Source organism: Girardinichthys multiradiatus, chromosome 20 (genome assembly GCF_021462225.1).
Source record: "Girardinichthys multiradiatus isolate DD_20200921_A chromosome 20, DD_fGirMul_XY1, whole genome shotgun sequence".
Classification (NCBI taxonomy): domain Eukaryota; kingdom Metazoa; phylum Chordata; class Actinopteri; order Cyprinodontiformes; family Goodeidae; genus Girardinichthys; species Girardinichthys multiradiatus.
Genome location: NC_061812.1, coordinates 84,028 through 110,127, shown reverse-complemented (window position 1 = coordinate 110,127; position 26,100 = coordinate 84,028). Strand labels below are relative to the sequence as shown.

The 26,100-nt window shown below is 45.0% G+C and overlaps 2 protein-coding genes across 11 annotated transcripts in view; one reads left to right on the top strand and one right to left on the bottom strand.

The window, feature by feature from the left end:
• LOC124856411 (potassium voltage-gated channel subfamily KQT member 2) overlaps positions 1 to 26,100 on the top strand; it is a 66,634-nt gene that overhangs the window by 33,488 nt on the left and 7,046 nt on the right. For 2 of the 9 annotated variants that reach the window (XM_047346792.1, XM_047346791.1), the window contains 5 exons: positions 157 to 265; positions 1,100 to 1,231; positions 1,308 to 1,428; positions 1,525 to 1,700; positions 1,981 to 3,206. The exons of 1 other annotated variant lie outside the window; for it this stretch is intronic. In XM_047346792.1, coding sequence (XP_047202748.1) covers positions 157 to 265; positions 1,100 to 1,231; positions 1,308 to 1,428; positions 1,525 to 1,700; positions 1,981 to 2,602 — 1,160 coding nt within the window. In that variant the 3' untranslated portion in view covers positions 2,603 to 3,206. Of the gene's footprint in view, positions 1 to 156; positions 1,236 to 1,307; positions 1,429 to 1,524; positions 1,701 to 1,980; positions 3,207 to 8,874; positions 9,101 to 15,491; positions 15,665 to 26,100 lie in introns of those variants that run through there. 6 more of the 9 variants (XR_007035325.1, XR_007035323.1, XR_007035324.1 and 3 more) reach the window with 6 other exon arrangements.
• Positions 9,828 to 25,683, bottom strand: ddx27 (DEAD (Asp-Glu-Ala-Asp) box polypeptide 27). Of its 2 annotated transcripts, none has more exons than XM_047346799.1 (21): positions 25,489 to 25,683; positions 23,342 to 23,491; positions 23,218 to 23,277; positions 22,957 to 23,125; positions 20,968 to 21,017; positions 20,807 to 20,893; positions 20,435 to 20,540; positions 13,456 to 13,629; positions 13,219 to 13,369; positions 13,033 to 13,132; positions 12,808 to 12,949; positions 12,533 to 12,686; positions 12,368 to 12,449; positions 12,066 to 12,243; positions 11,881 to 11,987; positions 10,825 to 10,921; positions 10,601 to 10,692; positions 10,403 to 10,523; positions 10,193 to 10,286; positions 10,004 to 10,063; positions 9,828 to 9,921 (listed from the first exon to the last, which is right to left on the bottom strand). In XM_047346799.1, the coding sequence occupies exons 1-21, from the start codon at positions 25,570 to 25,572 to the stop codon at positions 9,903 to 9,905; spliced, it is 2,277 nt and encodes a 758-aa protein (XP_047202755.1). In that variant the 5' UTR covers positions 25,573 to 25,683; the 3' UTR covers positions 9,828 to 9,902. The 2 variants fall into 2 exon arrangements, with proteins under 2 accessions (XP_047202755.1, XP_047202754.1); XM_047346798.1 differs by having other exon boundaries at positions 10,193 to 10,289; positions 25,489 to 25,682.

Genomic DNA, 26,100 nt, shown 5'->3' with positions numbered 1-26,100 from the left:
CAGCGCACACACTCACGTGCACACTCACAGGAAAGAAGACTCAGCTGTTTCAGGCCTCTGGACTTCCTGTCACATGATGAAGTCTTTCAGGAAGTTGCAGTAGTGTCAGGTGAGGGGGCGGGACTAAATGATGTCTGACCTTTGCCGTTGTTTCAGATGCCAGCCTGCCAGGTGAAGACATGGCAGATGACAACAAGAGTTGCCACTGTGAGTTCGTCCCACAGGACCTTACACCAGGGTTAAAGGTCACCATCAGAGCCATCTGGTATGAGTCCGTCCATCAGAGACTCACCTGCTGCACCTGCCGACCATTCATAGCTTTCTTCACTCTTTATTTGCTGTTTTATGCACTGGATCATTTTATTCACATTATTTTATTTACTTATGTTTTATTTTTGCTCACGCCAGGGTCAAAGGTCATCATCAGCTGTTGGGTAAGAGCAGTCAGACTCAAGTCACTCAGCCTCATTATTTCCCTCTGTTCTGTCCCGTTTACCTGCAGCTTCTATTGCTTTATATGCTGTTTTCCTATGGCCATGCATCAGTCAGGTACATTCTGAGGATTCAGCCCCCAGACCTGCATCTGGATTAGTAGTCCAAACTGGGACTTGTGTTTTCTGGTTTTGGTTTGGTTCTGTGGTTCTGTCCAGGTTGTAAGCAGCGTTTTGATTGGAGCCCATAAACAAAACCAGATGCTGAGCAGCCTTCCAGATAATTTTAAAACAATCATCTGTGAGAACATGAGCTGGATTTTACCTCCAGCTCTTCCTTCTGCATCTTCTGGGCATCTGAACTCCTCAGATGGTTTTTGAGGTTTGGCTTTCTCTAGTTTTGTAGGTAGGTCTGTTCATAAAGAACAGAACCACAGCTGTGGATTGGACTAGAGATCCGTACCAGTCCTTTCCCTTAAACAAAAGTCTCTGTATATGGAGGTGGATCTCTGAGACCTGTGCAGACTTTGGAGACCCAGACCAATTTGTCCTCTCAGACAGTACTTTTAGATGTGGTCCTCTGAAACTGCTCCAGATCAGTACCAGCAGCACCTGCTCCCCTCTGAGTCCAGGTGTTGTGACTGTTGCTTCTCTGTTTTCTGTCTCAGCATCATGCGCTTCATGGTATCAAAGAGGAAGTTTAAGGAGAGCCTTCGTCCCTATGATGTCATGGACGTGATTGAGCAGTATTCAGCTGGTCACCTGGACATGCTTGCCCGCATTAAGAACCTTCAGGCCAGGTAAGTGCTGGATCTTCATGCGTTTTGAACTTCATCTTTAAATCATGACCTCTGAACAAGCATCTGTCCCTGGCAGGGTGGATCAGATTGTAGGAAGAGGAACACCCATTGCAGATAAGGACCGTCCTAAAGCAGGTGGTGAGGAGTTACCCGAGGATCCGAGCATGATGGGACGCCTGGGGAAGGTTGAGAAACAGGTAAACTTTGTAGACCAGTGCGGAACTGAAACGCTTTGAGTCCTGAAGACCATGATACTTCTTCTGACACAAATCTGAGTCCTCTTGGTCCTTCAGGTCCTGTCCATGGAGAGGAAACTGGACTTTCTGGTGAACATCTACATTCAGCGAATGGGAATTCCTCAGACAGAGACAGATGCCTACTTTGGATCCAAGGAACCAGACCCAGCTCCACCTTACCACAGTCCGGTGGACCTGCAGGAGAAGGGTCAGTCCATCTCCAAGATCCTGCAGTGAGTGTCTCATGCTCCAGAGCAACCAAATAAATAAAGCAACTGCTGCCCTGCTTGAACAAAGACCAAAACAGAACCAGTAGTAATGCCAGGCTAACATTGGGTCTGACCTCCTTATTGATGAAACGGCCTTGAAGGTAATCTGATATAAAACTGATTCCTTCTGGAACATTCAGGTGAAGTCCAAACCCCTGCCTGGGTTTAATGGTTCAGAACCCAGAATCATAGAACCCGTTGATTGTTTACATGCAGTCTGGTTGTGTTTTTTACATGTCTACAGGGTGTTGCCTGGTGACCACATGGAGAGGACTCGGTTTGTGACAAAGATAGTCCGGTCCAGCAGCTCCACTGGTCACAGGAACTATGCTGCCTCTACCTGTCCACCCTCCACCTCTTGGCAGCCAATCAGCTCCCAGCATCACCAGCAGGCCCCTCCTCCTCCACAGCGCAGCCACGGCAACACTCCAAGCCCAGTGGGGGATGCTTCACTGGTTCGCCTGCCACCTCCTCCTGCTGGAGAGAGACACGGTGGGAACCGATCCAACCGGCAAAGTATTGGAGATCGAGGGGGGTCCGAGAGGAATGGGGCGGGTGCTAACGGGACAGGAGGAGGAGATGAGGTGAAGCCCGACAGCGACACCTCCATCTCTATTCCGTCGGTGGATCATGAGGAGCTGGAGCGCTCCTTCAGTGGTTTCTCCATCTCCCAGTCCAGAGAGAACCTGGACTTCCTGAACAATGGGTTCTACCCATCTGCAAACCTGGTGGAGCAGCAGGGAGGTGGAGGCTCCAGCCGCTGTGCCACCGTCCGACCATACATTGCAGAGGGGGAGTCTGATTCTGACTCCGAGCTCTGCGCCCCCTCTCCGCACTCAGACCGGGCTTGGACCGGCAACAAGTAGGACTGTAGTTATCCAGAACTAAACCAGCAGAGCGAGTTTTGTCTGAACCGACACTTGAACACCAGCTGTGGGCTTGGAGTGAAGCATTGTGGGAACTGACGGTGGTATGATGATGTTTGACCTGCTCACCAGTCAGACTCACAGTTTCACAAACATCTGCATGACCGATTATGACAGAGGTTACCATGCCGACCACAATGTTTGTATTCCGTCCAAAGCACAGAGTCTAACCATCAACCCCCCCAGAACCTGGGTCCGTCTGCATCTGAACTATTACAGACTGGAACCTTTTTATGATACCCAGAGGGTAAATGGACCCAGATCATTTTAAATTAGAACCTCAAACAGCAACATTCAGACGGACTGGGAGGTCCAGTTTGTGTTTTATAAGTCCTGAAATAATCACAGAGTAACATTTTATTTCTGCTTTATTCAGCTTTAAACTGAACACGTCCTGTTTCTTGGTTCTGATATTTGACCAGCAACATCCACCAAAACAAACTTTCCACGGTTCCTTAACTGTTCTCTCACAGTTCCCTCTGATGCTGATCAGAATGTCTCTGTCTTGTTTGTTCTGGTTTCAATTAAATGAAATGAATGTTGACCTCACAGTTCATCGCTTCTTCTTCTGTCTGTCTGATGGCAGTATGTTTCAGGAATTCTGGGACTAACTAATTCAATGTGGTTCAGGGGTCCATTTTCTGACAACACTGGAGCTCTGAGGCGGAGGCTGGAACTGATCCTTAATCTCCTAGAGAACCTCCACAAGGTGTGATTGTTCATTTTCTGCCTCCTGCAGGTGGAGACACTAACTGACATCTCCATGTTTCTAGAAGGTACTAATAAGCTTACCTTTATAGTTCTGAACAAAGCCGACAGATGGTTCTGCTGGAGGTTTCTTCCAGTTAAAAGGGAGTTTTTCCTCTCCACTGTCGCTACATGCATGCTCAGTATGAGGGATTGCTGCAAAGTCAATGCCAGTGACTGTCCACTGTCTCTACATGCTCATCCAGGAGGAGTGAATGCTGCAAGTCACTGACTGGATGCAATCTGCTGGGTTTCCTTAGATAGAAAAACTTTTTATCCAATTTGAATAAATAACTGAATCTGACTGGTTGATAGTTAGGATTAACTGGAACGTATGGACCTGACTGGGAATCTGGATGATTTGTTGAGGGTCACACCTGCCATTTTGGTCGGATGGAGGACTGGGCTGTGCAGCTCGACATGCGCTGCAGCGACGGGTGTTGGAGCTCTGACGTCATCAGAACTTATAAAAAGCTGCCGCCATTTCCAAGTTGTGGTTTATGACGTTGGGGGCATCTCTAGAGAGATATCCATTTTCCTCCACACTGGCCATTCCCGGAAGAGCTTCAAATCTGTCTGGAAATCTGTCTGACACAAGAAGATCAGAAGATTCATATCCTGTTCGAAAACCTGAGATGCAACGCAGGCGCAGGTGAAACCCACAGAGGGTTTGTTCCAAGGAGGCGAGTTTTCTCAATGTTTATTCAGTCGACTGCAACAGTTCCTCATATTGTCCCGCTTTGGACGGATAAGAAGTTTACCGTTTTTATGCTGATCAGGATGCGTGACACTCCGGTTCCTCCATTTTTCTTCAGACCTACGACCCATCCTCAAGCTGATGAAGAGAAGAAGTCAACGTCAAAGTAGTTTTGTTCTTTTTATATTAAAACGGAAAGGTGTATTTAGAGGTCCAGGCAGTTTGAGGTATAGTTAAGGTGAATTAGTGTCACCAGTAGTTCCAAGGTATCGCCTTGTTGCATGTAATACTGGTTGAAGTGTTTTATGCTGAACTGTTTTGATTTGCTGTTTGAATACTGGGGAAGCGCAACGAGCGGTGTGTTTGACCTGCTGATTGCCAATCAGCCAGGAGTTAAAGCTGAACTTTGGATGTTTTTCATTAGAAACTGACTGCAGTCTGGACCTCGTGACCTGGCCACTCCATTGTGTGTTCTATCATTTTATTTCCCTTGGGGTTTTTCCACCGAGCTCCCGCCTCAGAGTTTTATGACCCTTTGTTGGAGATTTAGGGATCAGCTGCTAGTGGCTAAGGGCCGCGGCCCTACCGTTCTACCAGCTGACGAAACACACACCTTCACAGTGTAGTGGTTTGTGTTCATCTCTCCAAGTTAATCAGAATTGTTGTGTTATTCTCATTTGTCCATAAACTGCTGGTTTGATCTCCATCTACCCTCCAACACATATTCTTATTTTGAATTACTAGTTATTAATTATTAGAAACGGTTGATAACACAGTGACATTTGGCGAGGTTTTGGTTAATAATTATTATTGATAATTAACTAATTGTAATTAGTTAATTGTCAATAATAATTACACCACTAGTGTATCTCTGATCTTTATTTGTAAGAATTGATTTTTGTTTAGAATTTCTTTCTTGTACTCGTCGTCTTCCGCTTTATCCGGGATCGGGTCGTGGGGGCAGCAGACTCAGCAGAGACGCCCAGACGTCCCTCTCCCCAGACACCTCCTCCAGCTCCTACGGGTCGAGCCCAAGGTGTTCCCAGGCCAGCCGAGAGACATAGTCCCTCCAGTGTGTCCTGGGCAGTCCCCTGGGCCTCCTCCCGGTGGGACGTGCCTGGAACACCTCCCAAGGAAGGCGTCCAGGAGGCATCCGGTATCGATGTCCGAGCCACCTCAACTGGCTCCTCTCGATGTAGAGGAGCAGCGGCTCTATTCCGAGCTCCTCACCCTATCTCTAAGGGAGTGGCCGGCCACCCTACGGAGGAAGCTCATTTCAGCCGCTTGGGATCTCGTTCTTTCGGTCATGACCCAAAGTTCATGGCCATAGGTGAGGGTAGGAACGTAGACCGACCGGTAAATCGAGAGCTTCGCTTTTCGGCTCAGCTCTCTCTTCACCACAATGGATAGGCACAGCGCCCCCATTACTGCGGCAGCTGCACCAATGCGTCTGTCGATCTCCCGCTCCATTCTTCCCTCACTCATGAACAAGACCCCGAGATACTTAAACTCCTCCACTTGAGGCAGGAACTCCCCTCCAACCTGAAGAGGACAAGCCACCCTTTTCCGGTCGAGAACCATGGCCTCGGACTTGGAGGAAATCCACTGGTCCCCAAACGAGACCCCCTCCGGCCCTTGGCTGCGTCTAGAAATCCTGTCCATAAAAGTTGTGAACAGGACCGGTGACAAAGGGCAGCCCTGCCGGAGTCCAACATGCACCGGGAACAGGTCCGACTTAGTGCCGGCAATGTGAACCAAACTCCTGCTCCACTTGTACAGAGACCGGATGGCCCCTAGTAAAGGGGCCCCGATTCCATACTCCTGGAGCACCCTCCACAGGACAACACAAGGGACACAGTCGAATGCCTTCTCCAGGTCCACAAAACACGTGTGGACCGGTTGGGCAAACTCCCATGAACCCTCGAGTACCCTGTCGAGGGTATAGAGCTGGTCCAGTGTTCCACGGCCGGGACGAAAACCACACTGCTCCTCCTGAAGCCGAGGTTCGACCATCGACTCACTTCTCCAATACCCTGGTGTAGGCCTTACCAGGGAGGCTGAGGAGTGTGATCCTCCTGTAGTTGAAACACACCCTCCAGTCACCCTTCTTATGAAGGGGGACCACCATCCCAGTCTGCCAGTCCAGAGGCACTGTCCCCGACCGCCACGCAATGTTAAAGAGGCGTGTCAACCATGACAGCCCTACAACATCCAAAGGCTTGAGGTACTCAGGGCGGATCTCATCCACCCCCGAAGCCTTGCCACCGCGGAGCTTTTTAACCACCTCAGTGACTTCAGCCTGGGTGATGAAAGAGTCCAACCCCGAGTCCCCAGCCTCTGTTTCCACCAGGGACTGCGTGATGGCAGGATTGAGGAGATCCTCGAAGTACTCCTTCCACCGGCCGATAATGTCCCCAGTCGAGGTCAGCAGCCTCCCACCCCCACTGTAAACAGTGTTGGCGAAGCACTGCTTCCACCTCCTGAGGCGCCGGACGGTTTACCAGAATCGCTTCGGGGCCAACCGGTAGTCCTTCTCCATGGCCTCACCAAACTCCTCCCAGGTCCGAGTTTTTGCCTCTGCCACAGCCCGGGCCACGGCACGCTTGGCCCCATGGTACCCGTCAGCCGCCTCAGGAGTCCCACAAGCCAACCACAGCCGATAGGACTCCTTCTTCAGCTTGACAACGTCCCTTACTGCCAGTGTCCACCACCGGGTTCTGGGATTGCCGCCGCGACAGGCACCGCAGACCTTACGGCCGCAGCTACGGGCAGTAGCCTCGACAATAGATGCGGAGAACATGGTCCACTCGGACTCTATGTCTCCAACATCCCTCGGAATCTGGTCAAAGCTCTCCCGGAGGTGAGAGTTGAATACATCCCTGGCCAAGGGGTCCGCCAGACGTTTCCAGCAGACCCTCACTATGCGCTTGGGCCTGCCAAGTCTGTCCGGCTTTCTCCTCCTCCAGCGGATCCAACTCACCACCAGGTGGTGATCAGCGGATTGTCCATAATGAACACCATGTTCAAACATAAGGGTGTCCATCAGTGCACTTGGCACCAGGACACCCTAGGCAGGAGGTCAATGATCGACTTTGTTGTCGTATCATCAGACCTTTGGCCGCATGTTTTGGACACTCGGGTGAAGAGAGGGGCTGAGCTGTCCACTGATTTCTTTCTTCTGATTATAATGTTTACTATATATTTTGTTTTTATATTTAAAATCATAAACCTTACAGATTGGATTGAATTGAGTTTGTAAAGTGCCTTGAGATGACATGTGCTGTGAATTGGAGCGATATATAAATAATTTTGAATTGAACTGAATAAATAATTACTGAATGAAGGCTCTTCTGCTTCCCACCTTTGTTCTGGGAGCAGAATGATGAAGAGTGAACCTTCCGGTTCTTGTGGGATGGGAAACATGGATGGATGACGGTCTTTGAGGGTTTCAGATGTTATCAGATGTGTTTTCTAGTGAATTCTGAACTTTCCAGGGAAACAGATCAGTGATAAATGAGAAATGTGATCCAGTTTCACAGCTCCAGTTAGAACCTTAATTATTGTATTTTGGGTTCACTCGATGACTTTAAGGGAACTGTTTGGACAGTGTTTCATCTTTAGCTTGTTTATACACTCTGATCTGAATAACCATACTCAACCACCAGAACCTATTTTAACAGAAAAACCTTCTCTGTTCTAACCACCCCCCTGCTGTTTGGTTTATTTCTGAACCGGAGCAGACACAGCAACTTCAAACTCAGCCTTCTGCATGAGCAATGATGCACTCAGAGGCGCCCTCAGCAAATGAACAGAGAGGAGGAATAATCACGTCAGGGCAGAGGTGACAAACCTGCTGCTGTGAATAAGACGATAAAGGTTAACAAACTGTAACAGTCCAGAAAAGCAGGAACAGAACAGAACAGCAGGAAAATATCAGCAACTGGACCATTCATAGTGATGCAGCAACCTTCTAACAGCAGAGAGGATCTGCAGGGGCAGTAGCAGCCAGCCAGCAGCACATGCAGTTTCTTCATTTAAATTGGATACTACACCTAGAAGGTAGAAAACATCAGCCCAGTCCTAAAGTCCTTCCAATGGCTCCCTGGACCTCAGAGAAGAGACTTTAAAATACCTCAGTACGTTTCTAAGTCACTGAATGGCTTAGCACCAAGAGACATTATCTATTGCTGTTGTTGCTGTTCTCACACATGGAGAAGCAGCATTCAATTCTTCTGCTCCACTAATCTGAAACAAACCTCCAGAAACCTGCAGATGCTGAATCTCTGAGCTCCTTTAAATGACTGTTAAAACCCATTAATTCATAGTTGCTTCGATTCTTCTATTTAAACTATGAACTAAAACATCATTAATTTTAGTCTGTGGTCCAGCTTTTTGTTACCTTCCTTTAATATGCCACTGCTATGGACTTTGTTTCCATCATGAAAATCACTTTAAATGGTCTTGTTGCTGAAATGTGCTACACAAATAAACTTGCCTTGGGATTTTAGCAATATATGCGGAACATTTCCACAAAGAATGGCACTAATAGCATAACCCTAAACAACAAAAAAAATTAAATCTAAATACATGTGCTAAAGGTAGGTATTATGAAAACAAGTCATGTTGCTTTAAACTAATTGGGTTCAGTTGGACCAAAGGCAAACATGACTCTTAGGTTGCTGAGGCTTCATCCAAACACATGCAGGAGCAAACTTGCACACCTAGTCCAGCAGATGATGACAGCAATTCTCACCTGTTTTTGTTTCAGGTACCAGGTCTCTTCATCCATCAACACATTCAGTGACGAGGTTAAGAAGAAAAAAGGTTTGATTGTTTTAATGAACTGAAGTCCAGGCTCTGATCTGACGAAGCATTCCTCAGATCTTCACTTCATTCATGTTAGAATGACGTTTCCATAAAAGTGATGCTGCAGATTTTAAATGATGCAACTGATTCATTTAGAAATGAGCGACGAATAAAATGCATCAGATGATAAAATGATCACGTTGTCTAAACAAACATGATCCAGATGTAATAACTTGCATAGCTGTCAAATAAAATGTATGTACAATAACATCCTGGTCGTTTCCACCAAATTAATAAAACAAGTCTTTGATTTATTGGATGCTGGCAGTACAGCTGCTCACCACCTCCTGCACCCGAACCCCCAACCCTGAGAAAAAACATCGTGAATCTGATTTCAGACTCGAATCAGGATAAAAACAGCTGATTTCAACATTTCTTTGGTCCTTCTCTTGGTTTCCCTCTGTTTGTTTTACAGTACAGCTGTCTGCTCAGCTTTCCTGTTGCTTCTAACCTGTTTTATTAACAGAGTTGTGAGGTCTGAAGGAGGCCGAACGTCTCCATGAGCTCCTTTAATGACCACTCTTCAGGTTTAAAGAGATGAAATGATGTTGGCTCTCTGGCTGCTTGGTTCTAACAAACTGGTTTGTTAAAACCCCTTAGAAACCAATCTGGTTCTGTTGGACATCCTCAGCAGAACCCCCAGAACCAGATTCTCTGCAGCTACCATGATTGATGCTACGCAGTAGGCAGACAGGAAACAGGGGAGAGAGATGGGTAAGACATTCGGCAAAGGTCTCCGGGTACGGGACACGAACCCAGGACAGCCACTTCAAGGACTGTAGCCTCTATATACGGGTCGAGTGTGATGGTTAAACTTTGACTATTATCATCAAGTCACATGACTGAACAACACCACAACTTCCAAACTCAAACTTTATTTGAAATCTGGTACAGAACAGCATAGAACTTGGAGTACTGGTTGTTTTGGCCTCACTTCTTCTTCCTAAACCTGTGGAACACAGCAGAACATCAGAACTTTTCAACTTGTGTCAAGCAGACTAATTACAAAAGCTGAGACTGGTGAGGCTTACGTGGAGCCGCCTGAGCGCTTCCTGTCCAACCCAAGACGCTTCCTATCTTGGAGGGATGGCCTAATAGAGACAGACAGCTGGTCAGAAAGAAACTGAGACCACGATAATCAGCAGATGACCGGCTGATAAAAAATAGGTAAACTGGTAATTAAACAACCAGCAGAGAAACTAGTAGGTAACCAGTCTCACCCAGCTCTGTAGTGTTTCAGGGACTTTCTGCTGGTGTTGGTCAGCTCCTCATCGAACACCGACTTTCTACCTCTGCTTCCTGCTTTACGATTGGCTGCTGCAGACACAAACAGTTTACTTGGTCTCAGGTGGGTCCACGGTTCTGCAAGTTCTAGTCAGGGTATCTCTATGTTTTAGTCTGTGTTTGGTGTAGCTCGTCATGTTTCTGACCTTTCAGTGGCATGTCGTCTTCAGGCATGGCTCTCGCTCTCTTCACCCGTCTCTCTCTCTTGGCAGTTCGCTCTGCGAACATCTGAGCTTTCAGAATCTCAAACTGAGCACGCTCCTCAGACTGTGACAGAAAGGACACACTGAGCATGCTCACGGGTACAGGTAATTCTCCGATGATTCATCAGCGATTGATTTTACCGTCAGGTCCTTCTTCCTTCCGTCTTTCAGGAACTTTTCTCTTTTCTTCTTTCCTCTCAGAGCCAGATCGAACTCCTGCAGTGCTTTCGACACTGAAACAGGAGGTCACAGCAAACAATACTGAGACACGGGCCAGCTGACAACATCATACAAAGTACAACACAGTAGGAGACATAATACTACACTATACTACAGACAGGATGAGAGTGTGTGTGAGAACTCACTGCGGCTTTGTTTGCGTTCTTGTTGGGTCTGAAACCAAACTCTCTGTGAGTCACTAGAGGAGACGGAGCCTTCTAGACGCTTCTGAGCCACGCTCAGCTGTGCGCACACACACACAGACACACACAGACACACACAGACACACACAAAGCTGTTAACAAGTCTTCAGCCAGCGCAGAAAAGGAAGAGCTGCCATCTTTAGGTCATTGAGGTGACATGCTGATGTTGAACGATTACATTAATGGTTCATTTAATTATAAATTATGTGGGCCCTGCAGGTCTAATCTGTGCCAGTAGGTGTCACTGTTTCTGCATTTGTCCCAAAGCGGGGACAAATGCACGGCAAACAGCTCCTGATGGACATGCTTGGACTGATGAAGTGAACCATGTGTTAATGAACTACTCTGACTCATTTGAATAAGCTGTTTGGATCTCATGGTTTCATAACCAGAACAGAACCACTTGCATGTGAGTTTGTCCCTTAAACACTTCACAGACTCACTGATCCACAGTAATGATCTGTTTTGTTTTGACAGATTCCAATTTGTTCATGTTACTGATAATCTTCATGCATTCGAGTTAAATATGGAGTACCACAGGGTTCAGTACTTGGGACAATTATCTTTACAATGTATTCTTTTATTTGGTTAAATTATTATTTAGCAGACAGACTGTTTTATTAATTACTGACTCAGTTTCTTATTAATGGGCCTGTCCTCAGGAACTGAAACAGCAGCTGGTTCTATAGACAGATTCTGAAGCAGAACCAGAGACCAGAATCCCCTTAAGCTTGACCCTGCTGTGTCTGTGATTTCTGTCGATTACCTTGATAACTTCTCCATCTAGATCTTAATCACCGATCCTGGCTGTTTCCCACTTATTTACTGGACTCGTGTTTTAATCCAACCTCTGAAACAGTCCTGATCAACCAACAGAAACATCTAGAACTCACATCAGCAGTTTATTAACTTTAGTATAACATGTAAACTGATCCAAGTGGGGAGGTTTTCAGGAGCTCAGCACTGGAACTGTTCAGGTGTTTAAGTGTTAAAGTATACCTTGGCCTCAGATGCAGCCATCTCTCTCTCTTCTCTTTCCATCTTTATCACTGCTTCAATATCTTTCTCCAGTTTGGCGATCAGATCTCTGAACTTCAGGATGACCTCTGGAGAAGACACAAACCCAGTTTAAATTCAGTTCAGAACCAGCGCAGCCAGCAAATCAGAACATCCGGTGTGCTTACCTGTTGGCAGGACGCGAGCCTTCACGCTGTTCTTGGCCGACTTCACCACCTCCTTCAACATCTTCCTCTCAGACTCTCCGACCAGGGACACGGAACGTCCAGAACGTCCAGCTCGGGCGGTCCGACCAACGCGGTGGACATAATGTTTGATAGTAGGTGGCATGGTGAAGTTGATCACCTGAGGAACAGGTAGGAACAAGCTTAATCATCAGTCTTCCCCATTCAGCCCGGATCCCGGTACCAGACAATTAAAGGTAATGCTCAGGTTTGGATCAGAAAACATCCTGAAACAGAACTCTCACGGTTTTCACTCCATCGATGTCCAGACCTCTGGCTGCCACATCCGTCGCCACCAAAATATCAATCTGTTCATCCTTAAACCTCCTGCAGAATCCAGAGAACCAAGATGGATGAGCAGAGACCCAGACCACAACATCTGAACCCCTAAAAGCTCACATTGAGTGTACCTGAGGTTCTCAAGCCTCTGGTTCTGGCTCAGTTCTCCATGCAGCTCTCCCACTTTTAACCCCAACAGGCCCAGCAGGATGTGCAGTCTATGGGCCTGTTTCCGGGTCTGGGTGAACAACATCACGTGGTCCTGGAAGGTCCGGGTCAGCAGTGCTTGGAACACAAAAGAAGAAGATCCAGGAGAAAAGTCAAGGAACTGACAGGTGGACAACAGCAAGGATCCTTAGAAGAACTTGGCATAGTTCAACAGAATTGCAGGAGGATTTGGACCTACCTGCCACCACGGCCTCTCTGTCTCCTTCACGGTGCGGTCGAATCCGAACGAACTCCTGCCGAAGGAATGGAGCTACATCCGTGTTACTGTTCACAAAGATCCTGATTGGCTGCTTCAAAGACACCGCCGCCAGATCTTTCACCTGCAGAAACAGGTATCATGATCCAATGAACCATGTCACATGACTCACAGACACAGGTCAAATGACAGCGGCATGGGGCGTACCTCCTCACTCATGGTGGCTGAGAACAGCATGGTCTGCCGGTTGTAGGAGCACAGCCTGATGATCTCCTTCATCTGTTCTTCAAAGTACTCATCCAGCATCCTGTCAGAACCAAACAGAACCAGACTTTTAGTGTTTCCCAGACTCAGACTGTGCCCTGTCTTGTCTGACCGGCCACAGCACCCCACCTGTCGGCCTCATCTAGGATCAGGATCTCGATGTGACTCAGCTCGAAGCTTGGCGTGTTATGAAGGTGGTCGATCAGTCGGCCTGGCGTTGCTATCAGAACATCTGGCCCCGCCCTTAGAGCCACCTCCTGCGACTTCAGGTCCAAACCGCCTGCAGACAACAAAAACACCGATTAGCAGAGACCAGAACCATGCTGAATTCAGACTGACTTGATTTAGGCAGATCCATATCCATACCAACAGCCAAGCAGGTGGTGATGGAGGTGAATTGGGCCAACTGACGGGCCACTGAGTGGACCTGGATCCCGAGCTCTCTGGTAGGAACCAGAACTAGGACCCGGGTCACTTGGGATGTCCTAGGTTTATAAACCAAACGCTCCAACACAGGTAACATGAAGGCAGCTGTCTTCCCTGAGGACAGAAACCAGCACAGTAAGCTCCAGGTTCCAGTTTGAGACACGGCATCATCAAGAACCAGTTAGTCAGTCTGTCTGTCCTTCCAAACTATCAGTCTGTCCAACACACCATATGCCCATTGACAGTGGAAAAATTTAAATAAGCCATCCTGGTTAATATCACTAATGAACATATCAACACTTTAAGTAGTGGGTTACCTCTTGATATCATCTGTTCTTCCTAGGTGTGCCCTGAATCAGCTCATTGTTTATGAAATGTCCAGTTCAGACCAGGTCTACTCTTGTCAGATCACCATTCCACTTAGAGGTGCCTGAAATGCAGGGCCTTCCCCTGATATGGTTTGTTTTCCCAAGAGAAGATACCTCTCTTCTCTCCAAGGCTTCACATTGTGTTGACCCCCTTCAGATATCTGATGTTCAAGGACTGTTTTATTTTCTTGTCTCCTCTGTTGTGAATTACATTTTCAGCAGTTTGAGAAGTATAAAAGGATTGCAACTCCCTGTCTAGGGCAGAACGAGCAGACCAAGACACTCATTTGTGTCCGTTCTCAATTCTTGCAAGAATTTATTATAGTGCCACTTGATTGATTTTCACCAATTTCCTTTGTCAGCTGAGTTTATTGAGGTGCTCTGTTTTATTCTCCATTTGCACCATCCATCCATCCGCAGCAGCTGCTTTTTTTATAATTAAGGATCCGGCACCGCATAGCACAAGTTTCAAGAACAAACATGCAAAATAAAATAAACACTCACGGTAGCACAAGATTTACTTCAACAGTGATTTCAAACCACTGCAATGGCTTCCGGTTTGACCTGCTCCAGCCAATGTGGTCCCTAATATTTTTTGTAACTGTTCTTCAGTTCTTTTAGCTTTTCCCATCAGTGCAGTGTGCTGTAAAATGCATAGCTTTGAGTACCTCGGTGAACACTTTCATGTCGTGTTAGGGTCAAGTCCATGGCCAATTAGTGAACAGCAGTCTGCTCTCATCACACTTCAGCCCTGCTCAGCACTGATAGGACCTGCTTTCTAGCAGATACCAAGAAAGCTAGTACTAGGCTGGAAAAGCTCATAATGGAAACAAAATGGACTTAAATATTTACCCGGGTAATTTCACTTTCCTGGGGCTATACTTTCACGGGTAAATGGTCCAGGTCTGGAGATGGTTTTTTCAGCTTTCCCTGGGATTTGTTAAAGGGTTAAAGGTTGTGTGCAGCAAGGCTTGGCACCAGCAGCTTCAGTAATGGTGCAGGCTACTATAAAACTTAATTGTTTTCATATCATTAATTTGTCATAAAAAGTAGTTTTAAGATGATTTTAAGCAAGAATGTAGACCAAAAAACTTCATCTGTGCAGGCCATTCATCCAGGATGAGCCTACATTTAAAGTTTTTTTCTGAGTCTTCGGCACAGCAGAGCTTCGCTTACTGGCTGGTCTGGCTGCTAAACTAAGCTAAGCTAAACTAAGATAAACTAAGCTAAACTGAGCTAAGTAAGCTAACCAGGCGGCTGGACTGGGACTTCCCCACTAACCACTGCCTGTTTTCGGCCCGGCACTCTGGTATTTCCGGCTACCCGTTATCCGTTTGTGGCGGTTGAAAGTGAATATCAAGGGTTTAGTAGGAATGTAGTGAATAATCGCAAGTACCAGAAAATAAAAAAGAATATTTTCCCCTGGAAATTTGTGACATTTTGAGTTGTTGTTGGCATTAATTATTAACTGTTTCCCCACAGTTCTGTAAGAGAAATGTTTTGATGCAGTGCTGATGATCAGAGCACTTTCAATTTTCCATGCACAGAAAAAATACACATTTTTCTGTCATATATATTTATTTATCTAATATTTTTTATTTTTCATAGTTTTATACAGACAGTTCTGCAGGAGGAGAGACCACAGTTCCAGGTTTGGATGCAGTTTTTCAGAAGCTCCCAGTGGTCCTCTTCATGATCTGCCATCTTCCAGTTTCAATTCCCATTACTTCTGGATTGATTATCAGTTTTGTTATTCTAATAAATAATATTTTTTACTAAAAACATGTTCTGCAGTTGTCTGATATGATTATTTACATTATGAACATTACTTTAAACTGGTTATAGTTACTAGTCACTTCTCCCAAAAAGTAACCAAGTTAGTAACTCAGTTACTGCAATATCAAAGTAACTAGTTACTAGGCAAAGTGACTATTCAGTTACTTTTTAGAATCTAAAATGATGGTGAAGGCGTGGTACGGCATATTCGTCACTTCCTGTTCTCACTGTTGCACTCGATGGATTGTTTGGTGTGAAGCTCTCTCGTTTGATCAGATTTCTCTGTACTGTGATACCTCTTACTTGTTCTTATACATAAGCACGTTAAAACACATACTTTTTGTTGCTGCATTTAACGTTTGGGGACTCTCCGTGTTTCACGGTTTTTCTAGTAGTGGTAAGGGGTCGCTAGCTTAGCTTTAGCTCCACCATGGCTACCCGTTCTGCTGTTTCTCTCTCTGAGTCTCCTCCTCTCTCCTGCTCTCTGTGTCAGATGTTCAGTTACTCCTCTGCCTCCTTTAGTGATAATGGTACGTGTAATAAATGTAGCATTTTTGTAGCTTTGGAGGCAAGGGTGTCGGAATTGGGGGCCGGGCTCCGCGCTGTTGAAAAACCAGCAGATAGCCAAGGCCCTTTAGCCAGCGCGGAGCCACCGAGTGTAGCTCCCCATAGCAGTCCTTCAGCAGAGCCAGCGCAGCCGGGCCTCAGGCCGGCTGGGTGACAGTACGTAGAAAGCATAGTCCTAGATCCCAGCCCACAGGTCACCACCAACCTGTCTGCATTTCTAACAGATTTTCCCGCTCAGCGACACACCCGCTGAGAAGCCAACTCTGGTAATTGGCAGCTCCATAGTCAGAAACGTGGCACTAGAGACACCAGCGACCATAGTCAAATGTCTGCCAGGGGCCAGAACGGGCGACATCAAATCCTACCTGAAACTGCTGGCTAAGGATCAGCTTAAATACAGTAAGATTGTTATTCACGCTGACGGTAATGACACCCGGTTACGTCAATCGGAGGTCACCAAAGTTAGTGTTGCTTCAGTGTGTAATTTTGCCAAAACAATGTCGGACTCCGTAATTTTCTCTGGTCCCCTCCCTGATCGGACCAGTGACGACATGTTTAGCCGCATGCTGTCATTCAACCACTGGCTGTCTAGGTGGTGTCCAGAAAACAATGTGGGTTACATTGATAACTGGCAAACATTTTGGGGAAAACCTGGTCTGATCCGGAGAGACGGCATCCATCCCACTTTGGATGGAGCTGCTCTTCTTTCTAGGAATCTGTTCTCCAAAACTCTGACAACCCAGGGTTCAGACCAGGAAGCAGGGTCGTAGTTTAACACTCCTCTCTGCAGATTCTGTACTGCTACCCACCCATTACCCTATTAAGACAGTGTCTCGCCCACGGCCAAAATTGAATAGATTAAAAAATAATCTAAATGGAGGAAATCATGAAAATCTCATAAAAATAAACACAATTCAGACTAAAAAGAAAAATAAAACAATTAAATGTGGCTTATTGAACATAAGATCTCTCTCTTCAAAGACATTGCTAGTTAGTGACCTGATTTGTGACAATCAGATTGATTTATTTTACCTCACAGAAACCTGGCTGCTGCAAGAGGATTATGTTACTATAAATGAGTCAACTCCTACTAATTATTTTAATTTTCACATTCCTGAAAATACTGGGCGAGGAGGAGGAGTAGCAACCATCTTTCAGTCCGATTTATTGAATAGTCCCAGACCAATCAATAGCTACAACTCTTTTGAATATTTAATCTTTAGTTTTCCTCATCCAAATTGCAAAGCACTAAAACCACTTCTGTTTGTTGTTTTGTACCGTCCACCAGGTCCTTACTCTCAATTTTTAGATCAGTTTTCAGACCTTTTCTCTGATTTAGTGTTAAATACAGATAAGGTTATTATAGTGGGGGATTTTAACATTCACTCTCTTCGCTACATTCTCATAGATAGACTACAAGCATGTCCTGAAGACATAAAGACTTGAATGACTTTAACTTTTCTGCTTCTAAATTCAGACAAGACAGAAGTTGTCGTCTTTAGACCGGAGTCTTTAAAAAAGAAACTGCTTAGTCAATCACTTAACCTGGATGGCATTAAATTGACCTCTGATAATAAAGTAAAAAACCTTGGTGTTAACTTTGACTAGGACATGTCATTTAAATCCCATATTAAACAGGTTTCTAGGATTTCCTTCTTTCATCTCCAGAACATTGCCAAAATTAGAAATATTATATCCAGGAGTGATGCTGAAAAACTAGACCATGCATTTGTTACTTCAAGGCTGGACTATTGTAATTCTTTACTATCAGGATGTCCACAAAATGCAGTTAAAAGCCTTCAGCTGATTCAAAATGCTGCAGCAAGAGTTCTGATGAAAATTAAAAAGAGAGATCATATTTCTCCTATTTTAGCTTCCCTTCATTGGCTCCCTGTTAAATCCAGAATAGAATTTAAAATTCTCCTCCTCACATATAAAGCCCTTAATGATCTAGCTCCATCATACATCAGAGATCTGATTGGTCCATATGTTCCTAACAGAGCACTTTGTTCTCAGACTGCAGGTTTACTGGTGGTTCCTAGAGTCTCTAGAAGTAGAATGGGAGGCAGATCCTTTAGTTATCAGGCTCCTCTCCTGTGGAATCAGCTCCCAGTTTTAGTCCGTGAGGCAGACACCCTGTCTACTTTTAAGGCTAGGCTTAAAACTTTCCTTTTTAATAAAGCTTATAGTTAGAGTGGCTTAGTTTATCCTGAACTATCTGTGTAGTTATGCTGCTATAGGCTTAGGCTGCTGGAGGACATAATGACCACTTTCACCCTCTTCGCTACATTCTCACACTACTCTCCAATTCTGCATTATTTGCTGTTATTTCAGCTTTTAACTTTGTTCTCTCTTTTCTCTTCCTAGAAGCTACACCTGGCCTGACTCTGTGTCTACCTGTGACACCTTTCTGGAGAGGGGAATCGTCCAAGCTTCTGCTGGCAACAACTTAATGCTCACCTTCTACAGATGATCCACATGGCCCTGTCTTTTAGTGTTTAACCCTTTCTCTCTCCTAGACATGGCTACTGACTGAGCTTCTACTGTAACTAACTCTATGTTCTCTCTTTCAGACTCTAACCTTGAAAACTGGCTCAGAGTTTATCTGTTCATCCGTATTAAGACAATAAAAGACCTGAAATATTTCAGTTAGTGTGCAATGAATCTAAAAGATATGAATGTTAAATTTTCATCATGACATTATGGAAAATAATGAACTTCATCACAATATGCTAATATTTTGAGAAGGACCTGTATTTCTGCTACCTGTATGACCCCTTCTCTTTTCCAATGGTTATAATCAGTCTGACAGAGAGAGGTATCCCAATCCTTCTGGTTTTTAGTATAACAATGACCATCAGTGGGCTCTAGATGGACACACTTTATCAGTTTATTATTTTACTTAGTACCCCTACACATAGCCCATTCTAAAATGTCCAAACTCTAACACTCAGTAGTTTAATCTAACCTCCCCAACAACCCTCACCATTCCTAACCCTTTGTGAAGAGCCTTGAGACGACGTGTTGTGAATTGGCGCTACATAAATAAACTAAATTGAATAAACTGAACTAGTTTTTCAGCATCACTCCTGGACAGGATATTTCTAATTTTGCCAATGTTCTGGAGATGAAAGAAGGAAACCCTAGAAACCTGTTTAATATGGGATTTAAATGACATGTCCTGGTCAAAAATAACACCAAGGTTTTTTACTTTATTACCAGAGTTCAATTTAATGCCATCCAGGTTAAGTGATTGACTAAGCAGTTTCTTTTTTAAAGACTCCGGTCCAAAGACGACAACTTCTGTCTTGTCTGAATTTAGAAGCAGAAAATTTAAAGTCATCCAAGTTTTTATATCTTCAAGACATGCTTGTAGTCTATCTAACTGGTTGGGTTCATCAGGATTTATGGATAAGTAAAGCTGAGTATCATCAGCGTAACAGTGAAAATTTATTCTATGCTGCCTGATAATTTGACCTATTGGAAGCATATATATAGTAAAGAGAATTGGCCCAAGTACTGAACCCTGTGGTACTCCACAATTAACCCTGGAGTTTAAAGATGATTTATCATTTACATGAACAAACTGGAATCTGTCAGACAGATAAGATTTAAACCAGCCTAGCGCTGTTCCCCTGATCCCTACAGCATATTCCAGCCTTTCTAAGAGAATATTATGGTCGACTGGATCAAATGCAGCACTGAGATCTAACAGAACCAGAACAGACACAAGTCCATTATCTGAGGCCATAAGAATATCATTAGTGACTTTCAGCAGATCTGTTTCAGTGCTATGATGAGCTCGGAAACCTTGGGATTGGGTCTAACATACAAGTTGAAGGTATAGATGAAGCTAATATTTCTGATAACTCAACTCATCGTTTTCTGGAAACCTTTGGCAAAATGAAGGAGTCCATCCATCCATTTATCCATCCGTCTAAATAATGAACCAACTGACAAACCAAACAGCCATCCATCTATTCAATCAACCATGTGCTCAGTTAACCAAATTATCATCCAATAATCAAATGACCATCAAACACAGCATCGACTCAATTACCCGGTTTGGTTCTAACATCTGAATAAGGTTCCCCATCTTTTTCCAGACTGCAGATGTAAATAAAAAAAGCTGATGTTCTCAGTCTGCCCTGCAGGGTTGAATAAAGGTCAAATAAAACAGAATAAAAGCAGAAAAATCATCCCAGTACCTGTTCCAGTAGCAGCACAGGCACACAGGTCTCTGCCCAGTAAACCCACTGGAACACATGCCTTTTGGATTGGAGTCGGTTCTTTAAAGCCCAAAGCTGTGATGGCCTGCAGGGACAGAGCCACAGAAACGGGTGAGAACAGGTGGAGGACATGTCAGAGAACCATCTGAGATCAGGTCTATTTAGAACTGGCAAAGTTCTACACAGTCTGCCAGAAAGAAAACTACCAGACCCAGTTCATTGACTGGGTCTGTTCTGAGAAACTGGCTGAGAATCTGTGGAGATGATAGGAAGAGTCTGTCTGTAGGGGATGGTCCTGACAGTGTTCCTGGTTCCTCTGGACTCTTTAGATCTGACCAGACTCGGTCTTACCTTGAGGATGGGTCTGGACAGGTTCATTTCTTCGAATGTCAGCTGATTGTTGTATTGGGACGCATCCTCAGAAAACGCCTCTGGAGTCTGAACACAAACACAACTGTTATCATGGTTACTTAGTACCTTCATCAGGACCAACCACTGCTCGTCTTCCTCACCTGTTCCTCCATCTTCTTCTTCCCTCGACGTTCTTTTTCCCTCAGAGTGTCTGACAGGAAACGGATGAGAAAAAACTGACCAACACATTTTCATCCAGAAGAAAATCAGACAAAAAGAGTTTACACCATTTCCTCCCAGTACAGTCCACCTTCAAGAACCTCTAGAAACCTTCGGGGAGCCGTCTGAGCCTGGTCCATAAAGCCAAGCTTACTTGGATCAAAGCCCAAGGCTAGGCTTAAAACGTTCCTTTTTGATAAAGCTTATAGTTAGAGTGGCTTAGTTTATCCTGAACTATCTCTGTAGTTATGCTGCAATAGACTTAGGCTGCTGGAGGACATAATGACCACTTTCACTGTCTCCCCGTCTCTCCTAGACATAGTAACTAAAGGAGCTGTTGCTGCTACCAACTCTGGTCTGTCCTTGTTTTTTATTCCATAGATGTTCCTCCAGGCTCAGAGTTCATGTGCTTAGCTGTCTTTCTCTCCTAGATGAAACAACCAAAGGAGCTACAGGGGTTGGACAATGAAACTGAAACACCTGGTTTTAGACCACAATAATTTATTAGTATGGTGTAGGGCCTCCTTTTGTGCACATTTAATTCTGCCGTGATTTGGGCAGCCGTGGTTTTATATTTTTTGGATACAACCCGGGTTAGCACCCGAACATCCCTTTCAGACAGCTTCCTCTTGCGTCCACAGTTAATCCTGTTGGATGTGGTTCATCCTTCTTGGTGGTATGCTGACATTACCCTGGATACCGTGGCTCTTGATACATCACAAAGACTTGCTGTCTTGGTCACAGATGCGCCAGCAAGACGTGCACCAACGATTTGTCCTCTTTTGAACTCTGGTATGTCACCCATAATGTTGTGTACATTTCAATATTTTGAGCAAAACTGTGCTCTTACCCTGCTAATTGAACCTTCACACTCTGCTCTTACTGGTGCAATGTGCAATCAATGAAGACTGGCTACCAGGCTGGTCCAGTTTAGCCATGAAACCTCCCACACTAAAATGACAGCTGTTTCAGTTTCATTGTCCAACACCTGTACAACCATTAATGATTCACTTTTCCTTCCCATAGAAAGTACTCCAGGATCAGTGCTTCTTTGTTCTCTTTGTGTCTCTGCTCTGTTCTCTCAAACCTCCAGTCGGTCGTGGCAGATGGCCGCTCACACTGAGCCTGGTTCTGGTTCTGCTGGAGGTTTCTTCCTGTTAAAAGGGAGTTTTTCCTCTCCACTGTCGCTACATGCATGCTCAGTATGAGGGATTGCTGCAAAGTCAACGCCAGTGACTCTCCACTGTCTCTACATGGGGACAACAGTGGTAGTTTATCCTGTAACCGGTGGGCTGCCGGTTTGAATCCCCGCTCTGTCTGTCTCAGTCGTTGTGTGCCTGCTGATGGTGGACAGACGGTTTGGTGGTGCTGATTGTAAGGGCAGCTGTGGCTACAGTGTAGCTCACAACCGTCAGTGGATGAATGGGTGGATGACTGGTTTTAGTGGAAAGAGCTTTGGGGTCTCTGGGGACTTGATAAAGTGATATACAAGTGCAGGCCATTTACCCACCATTTACATGCAAGTCACTGCTGGGTTTCCTTAGATGGAAACTTTTTAACATATTTTAATATTAAACTGAATAAACTGCATTAATCTCTAACTAGGATCTAACTGGAATGGATTTACTTAACTTTGAAGCTGTCTGTATGATCGGACTGAATGGATTAAATTTTTCTGTATATAAATCGGATCCCAATTTTTTTTATCACTAATCTGACCTGAAAGAGTTTCTGGATTTTCTCCATTTTAATACTTTGGTTCTTAGTCTGGTTCCCTTCAGGGTTTCTGGATATCATCATGTATGACTTCTAAGGTTTTTTGTGAGTGGACTTCTGACTCTTAGCTGAAGTTCTGTTCACAAATACATCCTTCAGAACAGCAGAACTAAAACCTTCAGTAGAACCAGGACCTTCAGAAGGAGTGCTCAAACCTGATTTTGTCAGAACCTCTTCATCACTCGATCCAAATTCCTCTTCATCACCATCCTCTTCCTCCTCATCTTCGTCCTCCTCCTTTCTCTCAGGAGGGTCCTCCTCCCCTTCCTCTTCCTCTTTCATCTCTGAGGAACCTTCAGGTTCACAACTTTGAGACAATTTCTCCTGAAGACCAAAAATAAAATGACATCTCACACAGGATGCAGATTGAAACAGGAAGTAGAACTAGGCAGGAAAAGGACCAGGAGCATCCTCACCTCAGCTTTCCTCTTCTTCCTGATTTTCTCTATTTTCTGGTCCAAAGTTGTCACAGTTCTCTGTGAACACAGACCATAGTCAGAAAGGTTTGTACATTACCTAGAGGGTTCTGCAAGGTTCTACCTTTTTCTTGAGCTGCTTTAAGACATCACTCATGGCCCAATCATCATCCAGGTTCAGATTGTCTCTCTCTCCAAACTCAAATTCACAGTTAAAGTCTGTTGACCTGTGACCTCCAAATTTCTTCTTACGGTTCAGGATGATTGGCTCCTCCTGCAGAACAACAACAACATCACAGGAGTAAACATCACCAACATCTCCACAAACAGGTTAGGACTAGGCGACGCTTTGTTCCACTTGCAAGTCTGAAATGGCCATAGTTCGACTATTTAGTATACAGCCACGTTCAACAACTTCACAGCTGCAGTCTCCACCACAGTAATTTAATTTGAGGTAAGGTGCTTCGCTGCTCTGTAAGCTGCTGTTTTTTAGCCCATCTTTGAGTTAAAATAGGTGTTATCTGACTTATGTTGCCTTAATCCTGACTAGTACCTGATCACACTGTACTGTACATATCCATGTTAATCGTACATAGCATACAGCGGGGACAACAAGTATTTGATACACGGCCGATTTTGCAGATTTTTCCGCCTCCAAAGCATGAAAAGGTCTTTAATCTTGATCACAGCTACTCTTCAAATGTGAGCGACGGAATCTAAAACAGAAATCCAGAAAATCACATTGTGTGATTTCTAAGTAATTACTTAGCATTTTATTTCATGACATCAGTATTTGATCCCCTACCAACCAGTAAGAATCCCAGTTCTCTCAGACCTGTTGGTTCTTCTTCAAGAAGTCCTCCTGGTCTCCATTCATTACCTGGATTAACTGCACCTGTTTGAACTCGTTATCTGGATAAAAGACACCTGTCCTCACACTCAATCAATCTCCAACCTCTCCACCATGACCAAGACCAGACAGCTGTGTGAGGACATCAGGGATAGCCTGCACCAGGCTGGGATGGACTACAGGAAAATAGCCCAGCAGCTTGGTGAGGGACAGCAACTGTTGGCGCAACTATAAGAAAACTGAAGAAGTAAAAGATGACGGTCAATCTCCCTTAGCCTGGGGCTCCATGCAAGATCTCACCTCGTGGAGTATCAGTGATCATGAGGAAGGTGAGGGATCAGCCCAGAACTACACGGCAGGACCTAGTCAATGACCTGATAAGAGCTGGAGCCACAGTCTCAAAGAAGACCATAAGTAACACACTACGCTGCCATGGATTAAAATCCTGCAACGCCTCCTGAAGCTTCCAAGGACCATCTGGATGATCCAGAGGAGGAACGGGAGAAGGTCATGAGGTCTGATGAGACAAAAATAGAGCTTTTTGGTCTAACCTCCACTCGCCATGTTTGGAGGAAGAAGGATGAGGACAAGCCCAAGAACATCATCCCTACCGTGAAGCATGGAGGTGGAACCATTCTTTGGAGATGTTTTCTGCAAAGGGGACAGGAGGATTGCACCTTACTGAGGGGAGGATGGATGGAGCCATGTATCAGGAGATCTTAGCCAGCAACCTCCTTCCCTCAGTAAGGGTATTGAAGATGGGTCGTAGCTGGGTCTTCCAGCATGACAACGACCCGAAGCCAGGGCAGCGAAGGAGTGGCTCCATAAGGAGCATCTCAAGGTCTTGGAGTGGCCTAGCCGGTCTCCATGACCTGAACCCAATCTACAATCTTTGGAGGAGCTGAAAGTCTGTATTGAGCAGCGAATACTGATGTCATGCAATAACAATCAATCAATTACTTAAATAAAAATTAAAAAAAATCACATGTGACTTTCGGGACTTTTGTTTTGGATTCTGTTGCTCACAGTTGAAAGGTAGCTATGATTAAAAATTAAAGACTTCTACATGCTTTGGAGGTGGTCCACTTCTTTTAGTTCACAACATCGGAACTTCTAGTTTCACCAGCACTGAAATTTCACTTAAACTAAACCTTATTTTCATTTCCTGTTTTCTCTTCTTCGCTGAAAACAGATGTTTCCACGTGCACTGCTGCATCAACCTCATCAGCTTGGATCAATCTGACGGTTCTGATGGACTCTGTTTCAGAACCAAGAACTCCCACATGATAGGATCCATGTAATCAGACCCAGACAGAGCCGAACCTCAGAAGAGTCCAGTTAGACCAATTAAAATCAGTGTCAGGTCTAGTGCACCAGCCAGTTTAAGGTTGGTTTCTGGTAATGGTTCTAGAATGATTTACCTCGGGTTCGGATTCGGTGTCCGGTTCCTCTGGGCTCAGATCCTCGTCCCGGATGGTTCCGATCATACCCAGTTGCTCCAACATAATCACAGAATCGCAGTCCGTCCGGCTGTAAACGGTTCTAGTTGCTTCTGAAAGACACTCAAAGGATCCAGTTTCTTCTTCTCTTCTTACACACTTGCACGTGTTTACGGAAGACGGAAGATGAAGCCAGTGTTCCCGGCTTATGTCATGAAGTTGTTGTTTAGCGCCCCCTTCTGCTGCGGAGCAGAAAAGACATGAGATGTCAGCAGAAAACATCCCATAATGAGACTAAAACTGTTCTTCAAATCGACTCAATGTAGAAATTCTGGAATAACGGGGATATATTTTATCAAAATAAAAGGTCTTCTCTCCTATCTCTGTAATACAAATATATTTTGGGAAGCTAATAAGTCCAAATGGACCCTTTATGAGTTCTGATGTCTTTGCCTGTTATTTCAGTTTTTTAAATCCCAGCTGAGGGAGGAGTATGTTCTGGTTCTGAAAGCTGATCCTGGTGGTCCTGTGTTCCAGCATGAAGATGTCTTCTGTCAGACAGATGTCACCTCTGATTGGTCCAATCAATACCTT

Coding starts and splice junctions, on each gene's coding strand:
- ddx27 (XM_047346798.1), bottom strand. CDS start 25,572: ATGTTGGAGCAACTGGGTATGATCGGAACCATCCGGGACGAGGATCTG. Junction 11,988..12,065: donor GGCTCGCGTCCTGCCAACAG/GTAAGCACACCG, acceptor TGTCTTCTCCAG/AGGTCATCCTGAAGTTCAGA. Junction 10,290..10,402: donor AGACGACATGCCACTGAAAG/GTCAGAAACATG, acceptor TTGTGTCTGCAG/CAGCCAATCGTAAAGCAGGA.